This window comes from Poromitra crassiceps, assembly GCF_964638095.1.
Source record: "Poromitra crassiceps genome assembly, chromosome: 3".
Taxonomy (NCBI): domain Eukaryota; kingdom Metazoa; phylum Chordata; class Actinopteri; order Beryciformes; family Melamphaidae; genus Poromitra; species Poromitra crassiceps.
In genome coordinates this window covers 33,176,850-33,203,506 of record NC_139625.1, presented here as the reverse complement: position 1 = coordinate 33,203,506, position 26,657 = coordinate 33,176,850, and the positions used below count along the sequence as shown (strand labels likewise).

The following is a 26,657-nucleotide window of genomic DNA, read 5'->3' as shown; positions in this document are numbered from 1 at the left end:
TGACAGTGAGTGGTTGTGTGTTTGAGATGGATTTCCTCTGTGTGTATGAGTGTGAGTGTATGTAGTGCATGCTTGTGAGAGAGAGGGTGTCTGAGTGAGTGTGCTCGTACGTGAATGAGTGTGTGTGGGCACGCGCACAGCGCCTGTACGTGCTCTGTGAAGCGGCAGAAGCAGTCAGACTTGTCGGTGCTGCGAGCGGAGAGCGATGTCAGTGGTCAGAGCCTCAGAGGTCACGCGGTTCTCTCCATCAGCGGAGGTGAGGATAGATGGGGCAGACAGGAGAGGTGACGCACTGGGTCAGCACTTTGCGGTAGCTGAGGACACGGTCAGAAGGATGTTTAAACCCACTTTACTGCTTTACGGTTCAACCTGGTCTCGACCTCTGCATGCATGGGGTTCAGCCTAGCCTCGCTTTGCCCTCTGCATGACGTGGCAAAAACTGGCTCTGACAAAACGCTCCGGCTGTGCATGGAGGATGGCCTTATTCCAGTGCCTTAACCTGTGTATTAGCTCCGGGGACACTATTGTTAGCATAAAGTAATACTATGTAGGACGGTACTTTTTGCAGCGGGACACTATCGTTATTAAAAACTACGCAGGTACTTTTTTGTAGTTTGCATTAGCCAAAGTAAAATATTGACATATGATAAAAACCACTAGCATGGCCTGCTTATTCATAAATTTAAATGTAAAAAATGAAATATTTAATTCAACATAGCTAATGTAGCCAGGTTTATTTATTTAGTAACCACATATTTGCATGCTGCGCAGTGATTTTTAGCTGTAAAAGGTCCCGTTCGGCCTGAAGCCTTCACCCAGTGTTTTGCAGTGGGTGGAGGTTGGGCGGGTGTACTTGCCTTGTCAGACAACTCCTTCAGCCAATCAGCGTTGGATCCAGTCAAACCCAAATCCACTCGGGAGAACGGCAAAAACATATTTTCTGCCGAGAAACTCTGCGGTTGCGGCGATACTCCTGTACTTGTTTAATTGTTGTTATCGAGTCTATTTCTGCAATAACTGCACTTTATGGCTGTTTAAACTAGACGAACATTGACATTACTCCTCGAGACGGCAGGCAAGGAGGTGGCCATTAGTGTTTTGTTAGTGCAGTGCTAGTGGCGTTCCTGATTGGCCAACTTGCGCTGTCAATCACAGGGCACTGAGCGGAGTCGCTGATTGGCTCTTCCACTTTGCAGTTTTTGCTTAAAGCCCTCCCAGGGCTTTAAGCCAGACGGTCCTGCAGAACGAAATTAAATGTGAGTTCACGTGACCGGCTGCATATAATCTAAAAGACTTAGCATGATGTAGCTTTAGAGCTCAGGGAGTTCCCCAAGCCCCGGTAGCCGGTGATTTCTCCGCCTACTGGCCTCTGGCCTACCGGTTACTTTATAGATAATAAAAAAAAAAAAAAAGTTACAGTGCACCTGAACGTAACATACAAGATACCCATTGAATAAGTGTCCAAATGTGTCATTCTGGCCAATACTCTACTTCTGTTATAACATTTCAGTCTGGAATATGGAACATCTTTCAATAATCTTTATGACTAAAAGGCTAAAAGTAATCTCATGTGTAAGAAATGACTGTTCTACAGTACATTGAAGTAAAAATGTAAATAATTAACTTGTTGGTTTTGGATTTATTTAACTTCAAGAGTGCATTTTTGTTGTGTGACCCTCAACACAGGCTTTGAGAATCCCGGGCCACTTACTGATACTTATGCTTAAATTAACCCACTCATATTCTGGTTTATTTCAACAAAAACATTTTGGCTAGTGGAAATTCTAATTGGTTGGTAACTTCTAGCAGCCATATTGGCAGGTGGTCACAATCTTTCCAAATCCTGTGGGAAACATACAGTTATTAGTATTTTCTTTGTCCTTAAAAATATACATAGCCTGTTTGTGTTTTGCAATATGGATATTGTTTTACTTATAATTAAATTGAGCATTGGGCCTTTATAAGAATGTTTATTTGTATTATTTCAATTGTCACACTCATGGATACACAATGAGGTTTGTTTATTCATTGGGAAAAGGACCACTGGAACAAATGCCACGAACATGATCCGGCTACTTTTTCAATCTGACTGGCTACTCAAAAGTTCGGGGAACTCTCTGAGAGCTGCTAACAGTTCTAATGTTCTCACCTTTTTGATAATGCTACTATACTTAACATAGTATTATGCTATTTTGTATTCCTTTAATGTATATCTCTCTAATACATCATGTATTTTAAAGGCTATAACAACACAATACAACTACACCACCTTTTGCCAGACCTGGAACACACTGGCCATTGGCCAAGACTCCCCATTGTTGAAAGACGTATGCGCGAGTGTGAGCAGCAACGGCAGCAGTCCGGGGCGGCTTAACTAGGTTTGTCTAGTCTTGTTTACACATGGTGCTTGCCTCTTGTTGTTGTTGTTACACCCTTATACCTACATTGTGTATTAGAAAAAGAAAATATCACAGCAAATAGCTAATACGCTGGCCTTCTTCCAGTGGATTAATTAGGTATTAATGTATTCAAAGGCATTGCAAGTATCCAATAACACTGTGCATGTACCTATTGAAAATCATCATAATACCGTACATAATAAACTCATGTGGTGCGTAACAAAATGTAATTGTACTTTGTGGTAACCTTGTACATCATGTACTGTTTGCACTCATAACTACATCCTTACACAGTGTCTTTCCACAGGTTAATACACACAAGTTAATACACTCAGAATAAAGCCATTAAGTCTTGCCGAAGCCCCTTCAGAGAGCTCGCTAAGGCTTCAGATCTTTCCTCTGATCCGCTCCCATTTTTGAGAAACTTTTATGTGTGGACTGTGATGTGGATTCGCTCCCATCAGGGGAATGTTGAGGGGGATTGCTCAGAGATTTCGCAAGGAGCTGTACTTCATAAAAAAAATCACGACCTGTGCTAGATAACGTGATTTGAAAAAATAAGAATAAAAGACATTGATTCACACAGGCCAGGCCATTGAGTAGCTTCCCACTCGTTTTATGACATAATGGCAGGTATTTGCGATGGGGGCCTATGCCTTGATACCACGGTTGTCATTCATATTTATGTCCTGGGGTGGAGGGCGGAGGTGGTGGTGGGGCGTCTCGTGTGTGGCAAGAGATGTGGAGGCGAGGGAAGTCGGAAGTGGGCAGTTTAATGGGGTAATAAATATGTGTGGGTATCTGGAGACGTTTGTGCTGCATCCTCTCCCACCTCCGGGCGATGTGCCTCTGGCACAGTGTAAAGTATAACACAGTTAATCATGTGGGTCGCCGAGGCGGCGATCACGGACATTATCACACCCTGCCTTTCTGCGAATACATCGCGGTGCAATACGTGTCTGATATGTGTCAAGTTATGTGTGATGTACTGTGTGTCTGTGTAGGGCTGAGACAGACGTGGGCTAAATACACATGGCAGCGTCACGGGGAGATATTTTGTGGACGTGCAGAAAGAGACACTGGTATTAAAGCAGGGTGATGGTACAGCATGGGACACCAGTGGAGCAGCGTAAAAAAGTATATACATGTGTCTATATTCTGCAAACAAATATGGAACATTTTAGACAACCACTGGCCGTACTGTATTCTGCCATATAGTCATGTAAGATTTCCACTGCTCCATAGCTTGACACAAGGTTAGGGATGGGGAACGAATTTTGAATTTTCGAATAATCGTTTTTATTATCAAGATCAACTTTTATTATTGAAAGTCGAAAATCGTTTATTGACAATCTTGTCTTAAAAAGTATGTTTTCCATTGTTTTTACTGGCGCCTGTCTGTTTAAGAGCAGCAAGTGTCCATGTGACGTTGCCCTGGCTGTGCACTGCGCACTCACTCACTCAAGCAGCATTAGCGACAGTAGCACCCAGCAGCTTGATAGAAACAGTAGAAAGTAGAATGGTGTCTACATTACATCAATACTCAGCCACAAGGAAAAGGGTTCAAGGCTCGTTACTGCATGAAGAAAAGCTGACATTCTGTCTAGTGTCTACTGTTCCATGGGCTATCTCGGCTTCGTTCGGGAAGCTAAGCTAAGGTGGCTAACGTAGCCTGGGTCTGTGAATGTCATTTTTCCATAGACCTGGCGTAAAATGCTTATAGGAATGCACAAAAAGGTGTGGACCAAAGCAACTCAGCAGGCAACTATAATAACAAAGCGAAAAAATGAGCTGCTTAGAGTTTAAAGATAAATAAATTTAATAAGAAGTAATTTGTACCTGCGTACTTCACAGTTAACAAACAGTGTACATCTTCACATAGTAGATACGGGCAACAACACAAAACGCAACGCGTTTCAACCGTTGGTTTTCGTCAGGCTGTATGGAAGGGCGTCGGCCGCCGCACCTGTATAAATAGAGAATATAGCCTATGTGGCACAGGTAGCGTGGAGTGACGTGGAGGGGGCAGAGCTTTTCAGAGGAAAAGGTATGCTCTTAGAGCATACCTTTTCCTCTGACGTCAGGGCTCTGCCCCCTCCACGTCACTCCACGCTACCTGTGCCACGTAGGCTGTATTCTCTATTTATACAGGTGCGGCGGCCGACGCCCTTCCATACAGCCTGACGAAAACCAACGGTTGAAACGCGTTTTGTGTTGTTGCCCGTATCTACTATGTGAAGATGTACACTGTTTGTTAACTGTGAAGTACCCAGGTACAAATTACTTCTTATTAAATTTATTTATCTTTAAACTCTAAGCAGCTCATTTTTTCGCTTTGTAAAATGCTTATAAAAATTGTTTTACTTTTTCAAACCAAGCGATTCAAATATACTTAGCATCAGGGGAGATCATATAACATTTGTGACAAAAAAAGAAAAAGAAAAAAAAAAGGTTTTTATTTGTTTGTTTTTTTAGGGGTGGGGGAATTTCGACGAAAAGTCGACTTTGGCCCAGTGAATTTCGACTAGTGTTTTTGCTAGAAATGCCCATCCCTATATAAGGTGATGGGGTTGAGAGCCAACAATTACTTAGTTCATGCAGAATTTTCTGGATTTCAAAAGTCACTGGCCCGTAGCATATCATTTTGGTGCTACGAGCAAGTGATACAAGACATTTTATTTCGTCCTATGGCCAAAAAAGCAAATGTTAAAGCGCTACATTATTACTGTACTTGTCTTGATCTTTTATTATGTACAGTCATCATTTTTAGCCCTGAAGAGCTTGTGTTGGATAAGACACGATTTCCCTGAATGTTCCCATAGCAATAAGTAACCATCAATGACAGTGGGCTTGCCAGCACGTTCCTTGGCAAATAAAATGGCTGCTGTGGACGAGTTTGTCAACAGCCATCTGCAGATCCAGCTCCTTCCAAAGGAACGGTCACACCTCAAAGGAGGGTTCTGATTAAGACCAGACTGTACACAATGACACACACACACACACACACACACCAACAGTAAGGACATGCGTACGAACATGCAACACACACACACACACACACACACACACACACACACACACACACACACACACACACACACACACACACACACACACACACACAGAAAAACAACACAACCAAAACGCACAAGCACACAGACACAGATCCCAAAAGCAAATTCCCAGCATTCTCAAGACCTGGAAATGATCAAATTCAGTTTTCCAGAATTTTCCAGAGCTACTGTATGTAGGAACGCTGTTATTCTGCAGGGGCTTGGCTGGACAATGGTGGCTGTGCCAAGTAAAGTTTGCAGGTGCAGGTGATGACAGCACTCTTTGTCGAACTTACAGCCAAAGGCACTTCAGCCGGCGCGCCGAGTGCGAAAAGCACAAACCAAAAGTTCACATTAAGCACAACATTAGCTTGCATCATTGCATGCTCACACACACACACACACACACACACACAGGCAGGCAGGCACGCACGCACGCACACACTTTCAGCTGCTCATTCAAGAGGTGGTTCAACCCCTTCTGGAAATACATTCACTATGAAAATGCATTTGCTCATTTCTTCAGGGGAGGGCGATTCAATATTGAGAAAAGAAAGTGCACTCACGGTGACTCTTCACAGCTTCTGCATCACCACAGTTCACTTGTCAATGTTCTACAATCAGCTGTGACAGCCAGTCAGCCAGTAAGTAGCTCAACCAGCCAGTCAGATAGTTAGCCAGTTCACCAGTCACATATCAGTCAGTCAGTCAGTCAGTCAAGTCAAGTCAAATCAAGTCAGTCAGTCACATGAGATGCTGACAGAGAGAGTTTGCCCTAGTTTCCCGGGTGACACAATATACCATCACAGTTATTTCTCAGCAGAATAGACAATGAATAAGAGATACAGCTCTGAATTGTGCAAATCTATTGTGGCTCCTGTCATCTTAGGAGGCATAAACCAATCACACAGGAGCTTTGCCAGAGTGCCTGTGTGGGTGTTTCTGCAATAGGAGGTTAACATCATGCATGTTTAAAGTCTGATCTGCATCACAATATATTTGAGTTGAGACAAGCCCACCGCATAAGGAAAAAATAAAAATAAAAACAGGAATTGTATGGGGTTGAGCTTGAGCTGGTAACTCATCAGTCTGCTATTTCATACATCTAGTCACTCAAATTGTCAGTCTTCATTCTTCCCTACAAAAAATTCATTTCAAAATGCCATTGTGGTGGAGCAATTCAAGTCCTTTTCAAAACTTTTTAATGGTTCTGCTTTTTTGTTTTCCAACTGTTAAAAGAACCAGAAGTTGTCAGTCATTTTCCACACTGTCCAGACCTGCAGTGCTTCCCATAGTTGTCAGAATGATTTGCTGTCCTCTATCCAGTTCAAATAGTAATAGATGTTCTCCAGCTCACTCAGTGTCAATGGGACGGACAGTCTGACCAACACCATGCATACACTGTCATAAACACAATGATTTATGGTCACTGTATGTAGTTCACAAACGCACACACGCAGTGCTTGACAGCATTAAAGCTTTGATTGTTGGATCATTTGTATTTTTTATGTTCAAAGTACTGATGTTTCTGCTGACATGTAAGATTTTTTTTTGCTATACATCAATGTCTAAATATACACTTGTCCATTCTGGGCTCTAGGGACAGTTACTAGTCTGATGTATATATGTTGTGAGGTCTCTAGACCATAGTTCAAGCAGAAGGCCATTCGTGCATAATCTAATCCGATCACCCCTGACGTCAATCAAGTTCTAGTATGACGTGGTCAGTCAAAGTCTTAGTATGACGTCCGTAATGACGTCAGATATGACGTCAGTTAATTCTCATATATATAGCAAGGGTTCTACGTCACCTCTCTCTCTCTGGCCGATCATAACAGCAGCAGCTTCACAGCAGTCCATCTCCCTTGAGCCCTCCTCCGGAGCGTTGTCTTGCCCCACCCACCTCCCCAGTCCGCCACCAACGAGTCGTGACTCCTGATCCCCCACGGGGGGGGGATCTCCTAGCCTAAGCAGATGCCCTCCTCTTGCCTCAAGAGCAGCGCCACTGGCTAATGGAGTCATGCGCCAAAGTATTTGCCATGCATGCCGATTGCTAAATAAAGTTTGTTAAATCTTACCGACTGGCCTCTCATGATTGAAGTATGTTTATATTGATCTACTGTAAAAGTTACAGACGTGAATGTCCATTCCTCAGTATATTACATTGTTTTTAGGTATATATGATTCAACACTGATGATGGCGTAAGGGCCGCAACTTCTGTTTGTATAATTTATTTCTTGAGCACAGATCTAGAGATTTTTTCCTCCCTCAGTTTGATATGGATCTGGAAAAAAAAACATGATCTTTCAACATTATTTTGATGCCTAGGTTCAGACCCTCCACTTACTCTTCTATTGTAAGGTGCATTGATCAGAAACACCAAGTCTGAATGCCAACTTCCCAGCACCCGAAATGAATATCAAATTAAAACGTTACATAGGTTGGCTGTTGACTAACCTGGCCAGGCTGCTGAAATATCATCAAATAAGGAAAACTTGGGGTGTGTTCAATCTGTTAAACACTTTGCACCATGTGCTACGTTTTCCGGGTTGTTCTGTGTTTCCTCGAAACAGTTTGCAACAGGCTTTGAGGTATGTTGCCTGTTGTTTCATGGGTGTGTCAGAGGTGTGTTACCCAATCAGCAGTGACGTGGATCCAACAGATGTTCAGATCCATATCAGGTGTTCAAAGCACCACCGTTTCCGTTGGAATAAACTGTTCGCTAGGTGTTGGCGGGGCTGAACTCAACCCTGTTCTGTGTTGTAACTGCCAGTCTCAGACTTACCTCTCGTCGCCGTGATGCCCAGCAGCTCTGTTTGATCTTCCACACAACAGCGGCCACCAGGAGCAGGGACAGGAAACAGCTGGGGACAGACAGGAAGAGGACCGTCAGCAAAAACAAAGAAGGATCAAGGAGGAGGAGAGTTAACACAGAGCATTTCAAGTTCTGTTTGTGCATGACTATGCGTCTCACTTTCTTACAGTATCTTCATATCATCACAATATGATTCCACTGAAAGGCAATAAAAAATAATATTGAATTATCGCAAAAGCAAAGCCCCATGTAACACCGTATAATGAAGCCAAATTTCTCTCTACAAGTGCAGTCCTATTGTTTAGACTAATTTCTTGAAAATATGAAACCGTATCCAAAAGTCTGTTTTTATAGCACTGCATTGCAAGGGGGGCCAGAATGCTGCTGGTTGAGTGGATGATGTGAATGGATGGAGTCACAGGATGCATGGTGAGTGAAGTAGTGTCAGACAGACAGTTGAAGCAGCTGTCAGGGGAACCTCTGTTATGCACCAAACATTTCCCAACTCGCTTTGCGCTCTTTAACAGATCGCCACAAACATGTCACACAAACACCCTCCTCGCCTCAACACGCGCGCACGCACACCTCCATCCATTCACTATGACACTTTGACTTCCTGTGCTTTCATTACCATTATCTGTATGAGGGTTATTTTATTTCCTGTTCTTGTTATTTCTAGATTGTGCTGTTCTTGTACGATTCTCCTCCTATTTTGAGTTTTGATGTTATTTAGCATCTTTGTTTGTCATCTTGATTTGTTGTTTTTTTCTTTCTTCTCCTGGCTGGAGATGTTTTTTGTCCCTTGAGGTTTCTTCTGCCTTGCAGTTTGTGTTCTCTCCTTCTCTGTTTGGAATGTTTTTTAGCATTTGTGCAAATAAAATATACAAAACCTTTATTAATGCCCAAGGGGGAAATTGGGATGGTCACGTAGAAGAACAGATCCCACAGCAAACCTCAAAGTCACATACACAGATAGACAGATCACAAAGTCCATAAAAAACACAGGATAAACAATAAGAAAATGTAAATATTGCCGAGGTACCAGTAGGCTTAGGTGATATCAAAATGTTAATATCACAATGCAGTCCTGCCAAAATATCACGATAATGGATATCATGTTTGGGGCAGGGTGCATGTCGTGAAATCAAAGTCAACAAAATGAGAATAAAAAGCCTGATAGCATTGTCACCTGACATGGGCGTGAACGGGGGCGGGGCTTATCAATTAGTTAATTTTCAATTGAATGGGGTCATTAGTCATTATCTCCATTGTTCAGCCAACAAGGTTTAGTTTTGGGTTATTTCTCCACATCTCAACTGCTGATCCCCACCCCCAGCACATGATGTGAACATGCTAATTCACATCCCCAGCACATGCTGTGAACATGCTAATTCACATCACCAGCACATGCTATGAACATGCTAATTGACATCCCCAGCACATGCTATGAACATGCTAAATTCCATCCCCAGCACATGCTATGAACATGCTAAATTCCATCCCCAGCACATGCTATGAACATGCTAAATTCCATCCCCAGCACATGCTATGAACATGCTGAATCCCATCCCCATCACATGCTAATTCTCATCCCCAGCACATGCTAAGAACATGCTAATTCCCATCCCCAGCACTTGCTATGAACATGTTAATTCACATCCCCAGCACATGCTATGAACATGCTAATTCCAATCCCCAGCACATGCTATGAACATGCTCATTTGGCTGGCCACATATTTTGTTTTCCATAATGGCCATCTTCCGCTTGAAGCCCAATTCATACTTGCCAGGTCCGTTTGGCCTGCGTGACGTACATGTCATCATAAACCCATGTCCGTGAGGGTCCGTGCGGACCGATTTGCGGTAGTCCGCATGCAGCACAAAATGTGACTGTGTGGACTGTACGCATACTGTAGCAAGCGTGCCGATTGCCCATGCCCTGTTCCACACTCGAGCCCAGTTTCTCCAGATGTGTGTGTGTCTCCGGGTAGGTGTGTGTGTGTGTGTGTGTGTACTTGAAAAACAAAAGAAAATATCACATAATTCGAACAGAACTACTGTACCCACTGTCTCCAGGTGACTAAATATGCAGTGTAACATTAAAGCACCCACTCTCTTCCTACTGTATAAGCGAAATGTAAGGGGTGCTGGATACTGTAGCAGGATAGACCTGCATAGAAATTAGCAAGAGGCTCCAAGATGATCCTTTGAAAACACTGCATGGTATGTGCAGTCAGGGGCTATAGGTCTTAAATGGAGAGATCAACAGTAATGGTGTGGGGGGAACATGTACTGTGTGCCACAGTTCCTCCGGGGTAAAGATGAGGAAACTTCTGCTGCTGCATGGTTCAGTAGGAAAGTCGTGCTCATCAAGTCTGGCAGAGTGATTCCCTTCCCTCCTCCTGAAGGCCCACACTGGTAGCTCCACAGCCAGCGATGAGCTCCAGACTATTCCACACAGCCTTGCTATTCTGGTCGTGTACCTTCTCCTCTACCTTACCTTCCCCTCTATCTTTATACTCCCCATCTTACCCTGCCCAATAACCCTTTTCAGGTCTTTCTGTGCCGCTTTCATCTTACTCACATCCCTGCTGACAAAAGGCAGCCTTTTTCCTATTAATGTCAGCGTTAACATCCCATGTCACCCAAGGCTTGTTATTAGATATGAGACTGCCAAGAGGTGAAGGAGGCAGAGGTGACATGTCTAGGTGGTTTGTTGGCAGTGTCACGCGCGCGTGTGTGTGTGCGCGCGCATGCAGCCCCCCACCCCTCCCCACTCTCACACTAGCACTCAGGAGAGAGAGCAGAGAGAGGCAGAAAATAAATGCCGCGTTCCATTCGCACTGGGACCTAGGAATACCCCAGTTGAGTGACGTCACACCCGAGTTGACCGTGTTCCAGTAAACCAGCCAGGGTTAGCTCCAGCCAGGCTAACCATTGTTAGCAATAACAGTTGATAACACATTACTCTATATTTTGCACATATAAACAACATAGCAACATGTCCACAGATAGACAGGATTGTGTGTACAAGTGATTTAATGAGACACAAATAAGCCAGAAGTGCTAATACAGTAAACCGTATTTACTACAATGTTCACTATGTTGAAGCGCCTGAGACTCCATCTTGGATTTTGAGGTCGGGGTTGGTGAGGCTCACTCGAGATTGGGGTAGGAAATCCAAGGTCAGGTGACAGCACAGGGGGCGTTACCGACCTTTGCCCTTGTAAATTCCTAAATAAAAATGGTACAGTACGTGGCAAAAGGCCCTGTTCAAACCTGGTATTGACATGCCTCTTGGATAATCCAATCACAAGTGGGCAGCTCTAAGTAAGTCAGTTCACCTGGCATTAGAATGTGTCTCCACATTCACACAGTGACCACTTCCCTCCTCTATATGCAAATAAACACACATACATCATTCCCGTTTGTAAAGACCAAATGCGGTGGTTTTTATCTGGTGGGAGGCAGCAATGCACTAAACCATGCCTACAGTAGTCTGCCGGAAACAAGAAGAAGAATGCACTTCCTGTCCCTAGTCTGCCGGAAATTAAAATACAAAGAAGAAGAAGAAGATGCAAAGACCTTGTTTTCCAGTGAGTTCCGGTTTCTTTTTCTTGTTTATATGATGTTGGCGCGTGAATGAGTAGGTACTTCCACCTACGCAGAACGTCAGTAGTAGACGGTCCTTCAATGTGGCCAAGGACACATTGCGTACATACACACACACATGTACACACACACACACACACACACACACACAGAATGTGGCCACATGCGGCTCAGACCTCCTCCAAATGTCTGAGCAGAGAGAGAGAGAGAGAGAGTGTGTGTGCGTGCGTGCGTGCGCTTGCAAATACGACAACTGCTTCTGCGATGTGAACTTCATTCCGTGGCTGTCATGTCCTTTACGCGCTCCTGCGGCTCTCTGACATAAACTTGCTATGTTTCATCTCACATCGCTGTTCACAAGCAAGGCAAGGCAAACTTTATTTATATAGAACATTTCATACACAAGGCAAATACAATGTACTGAGCGAAGTGTCTGTGGCATGATGGAGAAAAACCTTTCAATACAGCTCACAAACACATAGTTTACATTTGAACAATCACTAACTGTGATTGTAACTGTTAACTGTTAACTGTTAGTGAGGAGCGAGAAGAAAGATAATTATAATATACATGCAGTCTGTCTGTCATACTTCAATTTTCTTTGGGTGTTGGTGCTGCCAATATGATTGCCAATTTTTTTTTTTTTTTTAATTCTTCTTCTCCGGTAAAACTGTATGTACAGCAGAAACTGTAATGCTCAGCGTAGCCAGACTGGGCACATAGATTGTAAATGTGCCTCACTACTCAGAAACAAAAAATGACCCATATCGGTCAGATGGTGGCGCTATAACAGTCCATTTCGCGTTATAGTCCATATCTTCTGAACCGTGTGTCCTATACTCAAAATTTCACTTCTCAGGGATTCCTTGGATCAATACGCATCTATCCATCTAGGCCCCGCCCATTTGCATGTGCCTAGATTTTCCGCCATTTTGAATTTGATCAAAAACCTACTTTTGCGAACTCCTAGACCGTTTGGCCAAATCACACGGAAATTATTCTGGGTCATCTATGGACTACCCCAACCTAAAGTTATTAAAGGATTTTGGATATGTGAAACCGTTTTGAAATTATAAATGTCTAAACTTTTGTGTATTTGCTTTTGTTCTTTTCCTGCCCTAAAAGTGTGTGGATCTCAGAAACCATACACCCCCCATCACCCAAACTTTCCACACAGGTTCACGACATCACCCACTACTCAGAGTAAAAAAATTACACCAATCCACCAGATGGTAGCGCTATAACAGCCAATTTCACGTTTGTCGTCCATAACTTCTGAACCACGAGCTGTAGAATCAAAATTCCACATCTACTGGTTTCCCTGGAGCATCATGCATCTAACCTACTAGGCCACGCCCATTTCTGTGTGGTAGATTTTCCTCCATTTTGAATTTTATCAAAAACCTACTTTTGCAAGCTCCTCCTAGACCGTTTGGCCAAATCACACGAAACTTTCTCTGGGTCATCTATGGACTACCCCGACCTAAAGTTATTAAAGGATTTTGGATACATGAAACCCTTTTGAAATGATAAATGTCTAAACTTGTGTGTATTTGCTTTTGTTCTTTTCCTGCCCTAAAAGTGTGTGGATCTCAGAAATCATACACCCCACATCACCCACCTTTCCACATAGTTTCAAGAAATCACCCACTACTCAGAGGAAAAAATTACACCAATCCACCAGATGGTGGCGCTATAACAGCCAACCACCACTACTACTGCTGCTGCTGCTACTACTACTACTACTATTCTTAGTACTTCTGCTGCTACTACTGCTACCACTCCCACTACTACCAACACTACTACTACTACTATTACTACTACTGCTACTACTACTACTACTACTAGTACTGCTTGGACACCGTCAGGTCAACCGATCTCAACCAAACCAACAACTAACTTTATTTTTATTCGTTGTCAAACTTTTTGTGTGTGTGTGTGTGTGTGTGTGACTATCTACTATGTATTGTGGTGTCATCTTTTAGTGTGTGTTTCAGGGGCGTATACAGTACATAGACCGTGGCGGCAATGCGGGTGCACTGGGGCTCCTGGGGTAGAGGGGCCTGTGGAGACAGCAGGCTTCCAAATGACTCAAATTGCCACCCCAGAAATACACCTGTGTTCAAATAAGATTAAGAACACACATTAGATCTAAAGTGGTGCCATTTGCTATATAAATTATATGCCCTCGAAAAACAAAACATATCTCTCTCATGGTTTTCTTTTCTTTCTTTTTTTAATAGTCAGTAGCAATCTGTAACAAAATTATATGCTTATTCAACATAAAATCAACATGCAAATGTTAAAGTCAGGAGTCATTTCAGAACCACAGTGAATTAGACAGGTCCTCTGCTCTCAGGTGCTGATGCTTGTTTTCACATTAAAGGGATACACCACTTTTTTCGAAGTTTAGCTCATTTGCCACATCCCCCCAACATAACCAAGATACACCATGCCTTACCGGCACTGTCCGCTCAGTTTACAGTGAGCTACAGTTGTGAAGTTAGTAATTATCGCCATAGAATGGAGGCTAATGGTACAGCTGTTAGAAATCTGCCAAAACACACATCTCACTGCGCCAAAATACATGTTGTGCTTCGGGTACTCACCACACGATGAAATGTTAATCCAAAATGCACATAATCTGTCTTTTTGGAAGGAAAAGAGTAGGGCTGTGGCGATTCACTTATCTCCCGATTCGATACTATCACGATTCTTGGGTGCCGATTCGATTTATATTGCGATTCTTAAGTATTGCAATTCTACGATTATTGCGATTCGATATTACGATTTATTGCGATTTTTGTGTATTTTTTTCTTTTCTTTTTTCAGTTTGTTTGCTTTTTTACACTAGATTAGAACATGGGAAAAGTTGAATCATACACTAGAGACTCTATATTACCGTAAAATACCAATTAGAAGCCGACTTCCAAATTGCCGCGGGTCCCATATATAAGCGGGGTCTGGATACATATTTTGTACATAAAAGCAGGTCCCAATTTGACGCCCGGTTAGTTTTTTCAATGTTTTCTTTTTACCTTTGCGACATCCTGTTGAATGCATCTCCCAAACACAACGAAGAAGGAAAATCGGATGAAGAAGACGAACAACGAGGAAACGGGAACAACGAGGAAAAAAAAACACATGCACGAAACTTGCTGATCAAAATTCGTTTTCCGTCAACATCTGATGATTCTGAAAATTGTGTAGGCATTTCCTGAAGATTTTTATACACTAAAACCGACATCTCTGGTGTAATAATTATTTTGAGAAATGTGCCTATATGGTATGTTTCCCTGCCAGCGGGCATAGAAGTCGGCTTCTAATTGGTATTTCACCGCACACTGCAGCGGAGGGGGCAGCGCATGCAGCCAGCGGAGGAGGCAGCGCATGCAACAAATAATCTGCTCACATGATGATCATGTTCTCTCACCTTCAGCGGAGAAAGTTTAGTGGTAAATACCGGTAGGTCACAGTTCAGCTCAAATTTTATTTGATTTCATGTACAGGCCAGAACTGGCATGCAATGTGCTCTGCTGCGCTGAGAGGGAGGCGCGGCTCTCCCCATAGACAATAGGGCTGTGCCGATTCACTTATCTCCCGATTCGATACTATCACGATACTTTGGTGCCGATTCGATATATATTGCGATTCACGATTATTGCGATTCTACGATTATTGCGATTCGATATTACGATTTATTGCGATTTTTGTTTATTTTTTTCTTTTATTTTTTCAGTTTGTTTGCTTTTTTACACTAGATTAGAACATGGGAAAAGTTGAATCATACACTAGAGACTGTATATTATATATCATGAGTAGGGCTGGGCGATATAGTTAAAAACAGGGGCGGACTGGGATCATAATTCAGGCCGGGCATTAGATACCAAGCAGGCCAGGCCGATATGGGCCAACGCGCGTGAAATTTGGGCCGTTTGAAGCCAGATTTGGGTCCAATTTTACAATGAGATGCACCCACTTTAACCCTGAAGTGTAATTATTACTTCAGACTAACTAATAAAGTAATAAAACCACTAGTAAACCAGTAGGCGGCGCCTGGCCTGCTGTTCAGTGAGTGGCCTGACTGCAAGCACCCAAAAAAAAAAAAAAAAAAAAAAAAAAAAATTTTTTTTTTTTTTTTTTTTTAATTTGCGATTATCGATTCTGGAATAAAAGATCGATCCAAAAAATCGTGACATTAAAAATCGCGATACTTAGGTGAATCGATTTTTTCCCCCACCCCTAAGCAATTGTGTGGGGGGCTGTAGCCAACTCATTAAAATAAATGGTTTAAATAAACAATTTCATACTATTTACAATCTTTTCTGAGCAATATTTTTGTACAAAAATAATTAAAGCAGGTCCCAAACTGCCGCAGGTCCCATATTGACGCGGGGTCTGGCTACATATTTTGTCAATTAACGCCCGGGCTAATAATTGGTATTTTACGGTATATATCATGAGTAGGGCTGGGCGATATAGTTAAAAACAGGGGCGGACTGGGATCATAATTCAGGCCGGGCATTAGATACCAAGCAGGCCAGGCCGATATGGGCCGACGAGCGTGAAATTTGGGCCGTTTGAAGCCCAATTTGGGCCGTTTGAAGCCAGATTTGGGCCGTTTGAAGTCCAATTTTACAATGAGATGCACCCACTTTAACCCTGAAGTGTAATTATTACTTCAGACTAACTAATAAAGTAATAAAACCACTAGTAAACCAGTAGGCGGCGCCTGGCCTGCTGTTCAGTGAGTGGCCTGACTGCAAGCACCCCAAAAAAAAAAAGTTTTTTTTTTTTTTTTGCGATTATCGATTCTGGAATAAAAGATCGATTCAAAAAATCGTGACATTAAAAATCGCGATACTTAGGTGAATCGATTTTTTCCCCCACCCCTAGAAAAGAGGTAGCCGGCACTACTTTCCACACATGGCCGCCGAAAAATATATACATACTACCGGTAGAAATATTGTGTGCTTCGCGCGCTCATTTCTAGCATGCCTCGCATGCTTCATGTGCGTGTGTGTTTAGTTAGGTTAAGTACATAACGCGGCCCCATCGCGGGCCCCTGTGTGGCCCGCGATGGAATTGCACAAAGAAATAATAATAATAATAAATTACAGTGCACCTGAACGCAACATGTTCATGCCCAAATGTTCATGTCATTCTGGGCAATACTCCACTTCTGTTATAGCATTTCAGTCTGGAATATGGAATATCTTTCAATAATCTATGATGTAGCTGCTAAATTGTCAAATACCGCCGTCTGCTTGCTACCCAGGCACTTATGTATGTACTTAACCTAACTCAAAATTGCTTGCACCGGGCCCCGTCATGACTACCCTACCCCACGCTGAGGACTATTTATGTGTTTATGGTCGGCTTATTAAGTTGTTTGAATATGTTGTGTATAGCTGTTTCTGTATTGTTTATTAGAAACACATTCCAATAAATGACACATTCCAATAAAAATGATAAATATTTAATATTTTGTTAAATTACTTGCTTTGGCAGAAGACTTAATCTGTACTGTACAATGCAAGATCACTGGGATTCATGAGTGGGGCGTTAGGCAGCCATCTTTGATTGCATGTCTGTGAACATGGTATAGGATATATACACACTGAACCACTCATGATTTTCTACCTTGTTGGAGGCTACAGCAGATGAAAAGTGATGGCTTTGCAATAAAATAAATCCCTTTATAGTTCCCCAAATGCAGCAGTTTTTTGTGTGTGTTTTTGTTCAAGATCACAGGAATAACGTTCATGAATTCTGTTTCAGGGGTTAGCATTGGATTTAATTAGAGACTCCAAAGCAAAACACATGTAACTTTCCTAGGTATGCAGACCCACCAGCAAGCCGAGACCCCTCAGAGATCTATATTTCTCAAAAGTTTTACCACCTTTTCAATCAAAACACCTTTGTCCATTTTCGTAGCAGCTGCGATGCGCTATTGCGCTCTGATACTGATACTTTCACCAAATGTGCTGGAATTTCATTTCAAAGTCAAATTCCTGTTATTGTGAAAACACTAGTAAATTCACGATTGAAAGTCCAGAGTCATAGGGGGCAGACAAAAGTTTTTGTATTTTCATCCTGGCCCTTACTTTCCAAGTGTTTGCCATCATATCGATTGAGTCCAAAATGTCATCACTGTAGAGCTCCATGTCCCTCCAGTTTGCGAGGAGAACTGCTCTCCAACACAGCCACAGGCAAAACCAACCTCCAACGGCTGAACCCAAAAAGCGATTAAAACATGCCCTTTCAACACAATAAGGCTCCCATCACAATGTCCTAGATCTGTACTGGCTGCAGTTCATCAAGGGTTGACTTTAAATTCATGAATGCAAATGATTTGGGATGTAAAATCTCTTGAAGCTGTAACAATGCAACCATGTTCTTCCTAAATGACCTGAACACAGCGGAGTAAACAAGGCACGGGCGCCGGAAGCAGGGGGACATGTTGTCCTTTTGGTCCCCCTGATTTTTTTTTTTTAATACTAATTCCCCCCCCCTCAAAAATCTGAGGGGGCAATGGCATGACGCTTAAGCGCCCGGCATGGTTCTGCGCAGCCACGACTTGGAGCCTTGCCGCCGCCGGGTGGCGACAGCGAGACTGTGCATACTCGAATGTAACTCGTCCAAAACACGTCCAAAATGTTATCGTGTCGTTTACCAAGAACTTGCACTCATGTCGGTGGGGGAACATTTTATTGTCCCTCCATTTCAAAACTCATTCCGGTGAGCCTGTAGAAAGCTTTGCTAGATGAGCGACAAGCACTGTTAAATGAGGAAATGGCATTTCCTCATTCCTCACAAGGAGTTGACGCCGCGGAGTCACATTTTCGAGGAGCTGTACGCCCCTATGCCGAGCTGCGCCGAGGGGGTCGTCGCAGCTGGGCGTCCTATCGGCGCCTAGTCAGTGCCGTCGATTTCACTCGAGCATAATTTGCGCTTTAGAGCCCACTTTACACTGTTTACACAGCCTGTGATGCATGTTAAAGCTGTGATCGTTGTGGGATTATTACACCTGAGAGACAGACAGACCCGGACTCTGTACTGCACTCACTAATGCACTTTAGGATGGCTTGAATGTGTTGTCAATGGCTGCTGCTATAATGGTATAGTACACGTGTATACGGTTAGTTTTATTTTATTTTTCTGTTGAGATGACACGTTTTGCACTGTGTTTCAAAGTGATAATAATAATAATAATAATAATAATAATAATAATAAAAATAATAATAAGTTCAGTGTTTCTGCCTGTGTTGCTGTCTGTTGTAGTGTAATTTTAAAATGACCTAAAGGGAGAGCAGGTCACCAAGTGAGTGAGAAAAGGAGAAAATACAGAATAATGACATCACTACAGTATAATCCTAATGTTAATTTAAAATGAGATATTCCTCTAAATATGGTTAAAAATCATCCAAATGTCCAAAAAAACGTAAAGACTCCCTTCCTGCTTTTGCCCCCCTAATTGCAAACTTGTTCCGGCGCCACTGAAACAAGGAAGTGTGTGAGCAATACCAGAATTTATCAAATGGACTAAATCAAACTGGCTATTATAAGTGAATGGGGAAAAAAATCTTGTTTAGGAGTTTTAATCTCTGGACTTTTGCCCCAACTACATTTAGTATAGTGCAGCACATCCACTCTAGACTGGTTTAAATTGATGGTGGCAAAGGGGAATCACAAGGGCAGAAGGAATGTATCAGATTGACAGATAATGTGATTTGATGCAACCACTAGAAAAATACAATAACTAAGTGCCGAGGCCTGACAGGGTAACCTTCCTCTCAATCTGAGAAAAGTGCTTTTGACACCCAGAGACTTTAGGCTTCATTTGGATTGATTTCTGCTTTAACGGACAGGATTATTTCTCCTCCTAAGTTCCTAACCCATAAAAAACACATATCATTCCACCTGCTTTATAAAAAAGTCAAGCCTGATCAGTCTGAAGTCTCTATGTCAGTACTGTGAAGACACTGTGAAGTCTAGACACAGTCAATATGTCACAGTCAGAGAAAGGGAAGAAAAACGAGGGGCGAAAATTAACTTTTTTGTCCACCGGCCAAATGGCTCGTAAATGCTCAAATTTGACCTGCCACTCAATAGATTACCATTATTTGATTGTGAGTGAAGCAAATCTACTTGCCATTTGCATATTTTACTGACATTTGGCTGGTGGCTGGTGTTAACTTTGGACCCTGATGGGGTAGGCATTAATGTAGTCGGTGTATTCCCTACCAGTGTGCAACACTGGTAACACCGACTACCGCGGCAAGCCTAGTTTATACTTAGAAAAACTCAACACCAGCTCCTTGGTGGCTCTCAGAGGAACACATTCTCAACCACATGGCTTATTAGTTAGTATATGCCTTAATCATACATACATACATGACCTCCTACTCTCCTCTGATTCTGACTCCCTCAACATTCCCCTCCTCCTCGCCCTCAGTGCAGCCTTTGACACCATTAACCACTCCATCCTCCTCAGTCGCCTGCAATCGTGCATTGGCATAACTGGTTCAGCATTCTCCTGGTTCAAATCCTACCTGTCAGACAGATTTCACTACATCATCATCAATAACTGCAAATCCCATACCACCCCAGTCTCACATGGATTCCCTCAAGGCTCGGTGCTTGGTCCCCTCCTCTTCATCAGTGATACTCAACTTGCGGCCCGCGGGCCGCATGGCGCCCCCCTGTGTGGCCCGCGATGGAATTGCACAAAGAAATAATAATAATAATAAATTACAGTGCACCTGAACGCAACATGTTCATGCCCAAATGTTCATGTCATTCTGGGCAATACTCCACTTCTGTTATAGCATTTCAGTCTGGAATATGGAATATCTTTCAATAATCTATGATGTAGCTGCTAAATTGTCAAATACCGCCGTCTGCTTGCTACCCAGGCACTTATGTATGTACTTAACCTAACTAACTTAACTAACTATCCGGTGTGCACAACATTTTCAGACTAAACTCCGGCTGCCTGACACCCCAAAAACCTACAAACCCGCTACAGAAAAATGTATATTGTTTGTTTATTAACTGGCCCCTGGCCTTCTATCCTTTCACGAAAGTGGCCCCCGGGCAAAGCAAGTTGAGTATCCCTGCTCTACATACTCCCCCTAGGTCACATCATTCACTGCCATGGACTGCAATTCCACTGCTATGCCGACGACACCCAGTTTTACATCTCCACCAAAACCATCAGTCCTGCAATTCTCTCCACCATCACGGACTGCCTCACTGAAATAAAAACATGGATGAACAACAACTTCCTCAAACTCAACTGCAATAAATCGGAAATCATCATCATCAGCCCAAAATCCCTCCTGCCCTCCTGCCAGAACTTCTCACTCTGCATCGACGGACACACGGTCACAGCCTCCCCCCGGTCCGTAACCTCAGCATTATCATGGATCCCACCCTCTCCTTCAAGTCACACAATAATATCATCAAAACATCCTTCTTCCACCTCCGTAACATTGCACCACTCCACCCCACCCTCTCCTCCTCAGCCGCAGAAACACCCATCCATGTCTTCATCACCTCCAGATTAGACTACTGCAACAGCATTCTCTACGGCCTCCCTTCCACTGTCCAAAAACTGCAATATGTTCAAAACTCCGCTGCCCGGTTGCTCACCCACTCCCGCTCCAGAGAACACATCACACCCATCCTCCAACACCTCCACTGGCTTCCAATACAGCACCAAATCCATTTCAAAATCCTCCTCATCACTTACAAAGCTCTCAATAATCTCGCCCCCCCATACCGGACAGATCTCCTCCATCGCTACTCCCCCACCTCCGATCTGCTGATGCTAACCTTCTCACCCCCATCACCAACACCAAGAACCGCACCTTGGGGGACAGAGCATTTGCCATCACTGCCCCAAACCTCTGGAATTCCCTGCCCCCTAACATTCGAAACTCTGACACACACTTCTTTTAAAAACCAACTCAAATCCCACCTACAATATCTGACTTGCACCTCCACCATGCTCTTTCACTCTATAACCTCTATATTTGTATTTGTTCTGTATCTATGTATGTTTGTTATATGGTTATTTGTTTTTCATGTAAAGCATCTTTGAGTATTCTGAAAAGCGCTATATAAGTCCTATCTATTATTATTATTATTACCCCATAAAGTCAAAACATGTTTCTTAACAATATGCAACTAAAGCCATTTTAATTATCATTTTATTAGAGAACACTTACACAGTTTAACTACAAATGACCTCTGATATTCAAATCACACTTGCTGCCATGTACTTCTTCTGCCTGGCAGTTCCGCAGGCTGGACACCTGGAGTCACTCCATTACTGATGAATTGCAAAGCAGGTTTGTGGAATCAGATTGTTTGTTTTGGCTTCACAGATAAATGAGCTTTGTTCCACTGTCGTGCAGGCAGTGATGAACCCCTGTCTAAATCCCCATATCAACACATACAATATGTATGTAGAGCCATATGAAATCCGTTAGATTTTTTTCCAAATTCCATTTTATTTTCCCCCAAATTCAGTTTTAATTTAATTAAATTTTTCTGAATTCTGTGTTTCGCTTTTTATGCTCATTTTACCATCAGAAATAGTGTCTAATACGTAGGGATGAATACATGTCCACAATTTAATGAGATATAACAATCAATTTACACAACAATGCACTATTTATAACAAGTGCTTCAAGTCAGAAATAGAGAAGATGACTGTACAAAACATTCTATATATATTTTTTGTTTGTAAAGTGCTTTTAAGCTTCTCACTGTGTGCTTCAAGTAAAGAAAAAAAACAACTGTGAACAAAACATTCACTTCAAACATCAGAAAATGCTTCAAATATTATTTGTGGTGGTGTTTATCTTTGCTAACTTGACATGGGTCAACGTGAGTCTACTAGAGAAAGAATAAATTGTGTAAAAATGCCATGTGTCAAGTGAATAAGAATACACAGCCACAAAGGAAACTTTTCCAGCTTCATCATTTGCAAAAGTGGATATTTTGTCGTTCATTCCCTGTTGCCATCAAGTAAGTAACATCAACAACACTGATAACTGCATCTACAAAGTATTTAAACAGTCAGTCAATTGAGCTAACGTGATCAAGCCCGTCTGCAAGTAGTTAACGTTATGCTAACATTTTAAACGAACAACATAACAGAATTAAATAGAATATGTCAGTGAGAAGGTCTAATGAGGCAGAATCATTCAGAGCTGACATCTAACGCCAACGTTATGTAGGCTACTTCACGCACACTTCAGACAGGGTTAGACATGGGTCGACATGTCCATATTATTGTCTCTGCACATGTTGTCACCACTATTGCGGGGAATGCGCTTGTTAATACGCTCGTTAACTATTAGTGATGCACAGGTCAGGGTTTTTTAAGGCCCGCCCCAACCCAACCCGTCATTGGAGCCAGCCCGCCCCGCCCAGCCTGTTAAAATATCTGAAAATTCTGAACCCAGCAGCCCGCAATGGCCAATTTAATGTAATATGTCTCTGGACTCCGGAGGAGCGCAGCAGAGCTCTCCAAGGTGTGAAAAGTAGCTAATAACTCTGTCTCTCTCTCCCCCCCCCCCCTCTCTCACACACACACAGACACTCACATGCTGCCGTGCGCAACAACAGTTGTACTGCTCTGGATGAGTTGCGCGGCTGCTTTCATGTCGGTCTTTCTTCAATTAATCCAAGGTCTTCAAATGGAGGTAGCAGGTAGAGGTAGGCTACAGAAACAGTTCTTATTCTTCCCCATTTCTTTTAATTACCTCATGCGCTCTCAATTGGTCACGTTGCAGTAGTAGCGTAGGGGAGAGCCGGTACGAACGGGGCAGAGGGGTAGTTGCAGCACGGACCTTTTATCGCGTTGCGCTTGTAGTGCGGAATTTCCGGTGACGTCATAACGCGGATGTCCCAAAAAAAAACTTGTGAAAAAAGTTTTCATTTCTGACCAGTTTTACCGGAGATATAGCCAAAAAGATGTTTCTTCACTTGGTAAGTAAAAAATACAAAATGGGAGTTTTTTCCGTTTGTACGGCTATGTTTATTTGTTGGCGATTGTAAATGTATATCATCTCGTAGACCTATCTGTAGGCTAACTATCAGCGAAGGTTTCATTTCAAATGCAGTCTTCTCCTTGGTGCTAGGTAGCAAAACATTGAGGGAGACGGTCGAGGGATGAACGGGGCATGGTGGTTGTTTGTCGTTCTGTTAGTAAAGATTTATTGCTGTTGTTTGCTGGAAATGTCCAGGGTTAGAGTGATAGGATAATGAACCAACTTACCTCGAGTGATGACACGCATGATTTGGAGGTGGATAGGACGTGATGTGCAACCTACGTGATTATGCTCAAAATATTTTGAAGCATTGGACTAAATTTTTTTTTTTTTTTTTTTCCCCTGCTCTCCCCAAAATTTCAATAAACCTTTATGGCATATTATTACAATACAACAATACTGGTGTTGACAGTAATAGAAGGTGCCAAATCATTCAAAACAATAAGCATTTTGCTTTTAGGAGTATTGTGCCAGCGTGCAGCGCTGTTCCAAAACGTGTCAACGTGTGTCGTTGCCTGGGAAACGCACATCCCATAATACAACTGTTCGCATCGCATCCCATAATAGTATGATGATACTTGGGATGCCATTGCGAACATAGATGTGAACAGGTTAGCTAAAACTTCAGCGTTGCCAGCGACGGCCCCCACCGCTGCGGTCGGGGTACGTTTCGAAATCCCTCCAGGCCTGAAAGATTTTCTAGGGGAAACTGGTATATATATATGTGTGTGTTTGTGTGTGTGTGTGTGTGTGTGTGTGTGTGTAAAACAATAAAACAAAAAAATGGTAGGCAGATGTGCTTGGTTGGGGTGGCTTTTGGTGTTTTGCGGTAAAAGTGGCTCTCCTATTGACTTTGACCTGCCAGTGCGGCTCTCATCGAAGAAATAGTGAGGATCACTGGTGTAGCCCAAGACAACCTAAACACCAGCTCTGCATGTCCAGGATTCAGTTATAAATCACAGTAGGCTATTTGTTACTGCCATCAGTGTGCATCTTAGCCTAAACTAACCCCAACTAATCCATTCCAAATGAATCATCATTAGGGTCTGGATGCTCTGCTATCCCACTGATTCGGTTACAAACAGACTGGTTGCTGTCTGTGTCAATAATCGATGACCAATCGCAGTAGCAAAGCAGGACAACTTCGACAATTCTGCACCAAAGAACTTAAATCGATAAGAACTGACAACTGGATTGTTCCCCTCAGTGGTTCCACTGCAATATCAAGGCGGGAGCGCTGTTGTAAAAAACAACAATACAGGCTTCGTCTCTTGCCTCCAATACTCTTTGTCTGCTACATCCGGGTACCTCCACCGGCAATGCGTTTAACGTTAAATTTAGCTGCAATCTACAAGCAGGGTCCATGTATCAACAGATACCAATATGTTACTGGAAAGAGCGTCACTCCGACTGGTTAACAAGTGAAACATTTGGTCACTCACACTGGCGTTTTGAGCCCGGTGTTGTTTTGAAGTGGTTACAGCAGCAGTAGTGGGATTAGCTAATGTAGCTAACAGCTGCAGTGCAGTGCTGTGTGTGTGTGTGTGTGTGTGTGTGTGTGTGTGTGTGTGTGTGTGTGTGTGTGTGTGTGTGTGTGTTTGTGTGGAGGAGGCACAGGAAGCGCTGCTGGTATCGATAAACTTGATACTGTAGAAAATGAGTATTGTATCCGTTTAAAATGTTTAGTATCGAGTAAGTACCTAAGTATCAATATTTTTGACAACCCTAGGACTCTGTATTATCAAAATGGCTGTGGGGGAATCAGTTTCAAGATCCTGCATATTTTAATAAAATATCTATACATGGTGCCAGTGTATCGATAACGTATCGCAAGTGGAAATATCGCGATACCGTGAGTATCGATATTTTATTTTCTAATCGATATTTTTTCTAATTATAGCAATGAGCCACTCAGAGCGGAGAGGTGAGCTCTGATGCGTCATTGGCTAACCTGATAGCAAGTCAACAGCCACAGGGCATACACCACCAGACCAGCTCTGTTGTCCACAGCCAGCTGAATAGTAATCCACCAACCTGCCTTACCCAGGGTGGGAAATCAACACTGCCCACCAGCCAAATGCCATTTAGTTTTCACTACGGCTGATAAGTTTGTCTACTCAACCAGACACTTTGTGGAAGACACTGTCGAACGTTTTGCCGCATACAAATTTGTGTATACTACACACTGCAGCTTCACACTGTTGGTTTACTTACACTTCACATAACTGTGGGATAAAGCAGTAAGTAACCACAGCTTACTGTAGGTAAACCAAAGATAACATTGACACAACAAACTCAGAGAACAACAGTGGCAAAACAGGCAGCTGAGGGAATATGGGATTTAGAAGCTATTTGTTATAGCGCTGCAGATTTCATCCAATAAGCTCAATAAACCATTCAGTCTGCAGAGTTGACCCACAAGATGTCAATAATGAGATCTAAACAAAGGCAAAAGAAACACAGACACTTTTCCCCAAGGCGAGGCAACCGACATGCAACATTTTTACACAAATCGCAGGCAGTCACGCAGCAGGGGCTGGTGAAAGACTCCGACTAGTTTGACTAACAAAGCAGCACACTGCAGAGTCCAGAGCCAAGGCTGATGGCCTGGGTCCAGACCTTCCAATCCGCCCACTCCACCGAGTTGGCTGAGTGTAACGGGTCGACAATTCAGTCTGATATCAGGCTACAAAGCTGACCTACGAAGCT

General features: G+C 42.9%; 1 protein-coding gene across 1 annotated transcript in view; it reads right to left on the bottom strand.

Moving 5' to 3' along the window:
- The window catches only part of atrn (attractin), a gene marked incomplete at its 5' end in the record, with an annotated part of 226,984 nt that overhangs the window by 65,790 nt on the left and 134,537 nt on the right, over positions 1-26,657 (bottom strand). The window contains one exon of the mRNA XM_083634035.1: positions 8,239-8,317. Within this exon, the coding sequence (XP_083490161.1) occupies positions 8,239-8,317 (79 nt within the window). The remainder of the gene's footprint in view (positions 1-8,238; positions 8,318-26,657) is intronic.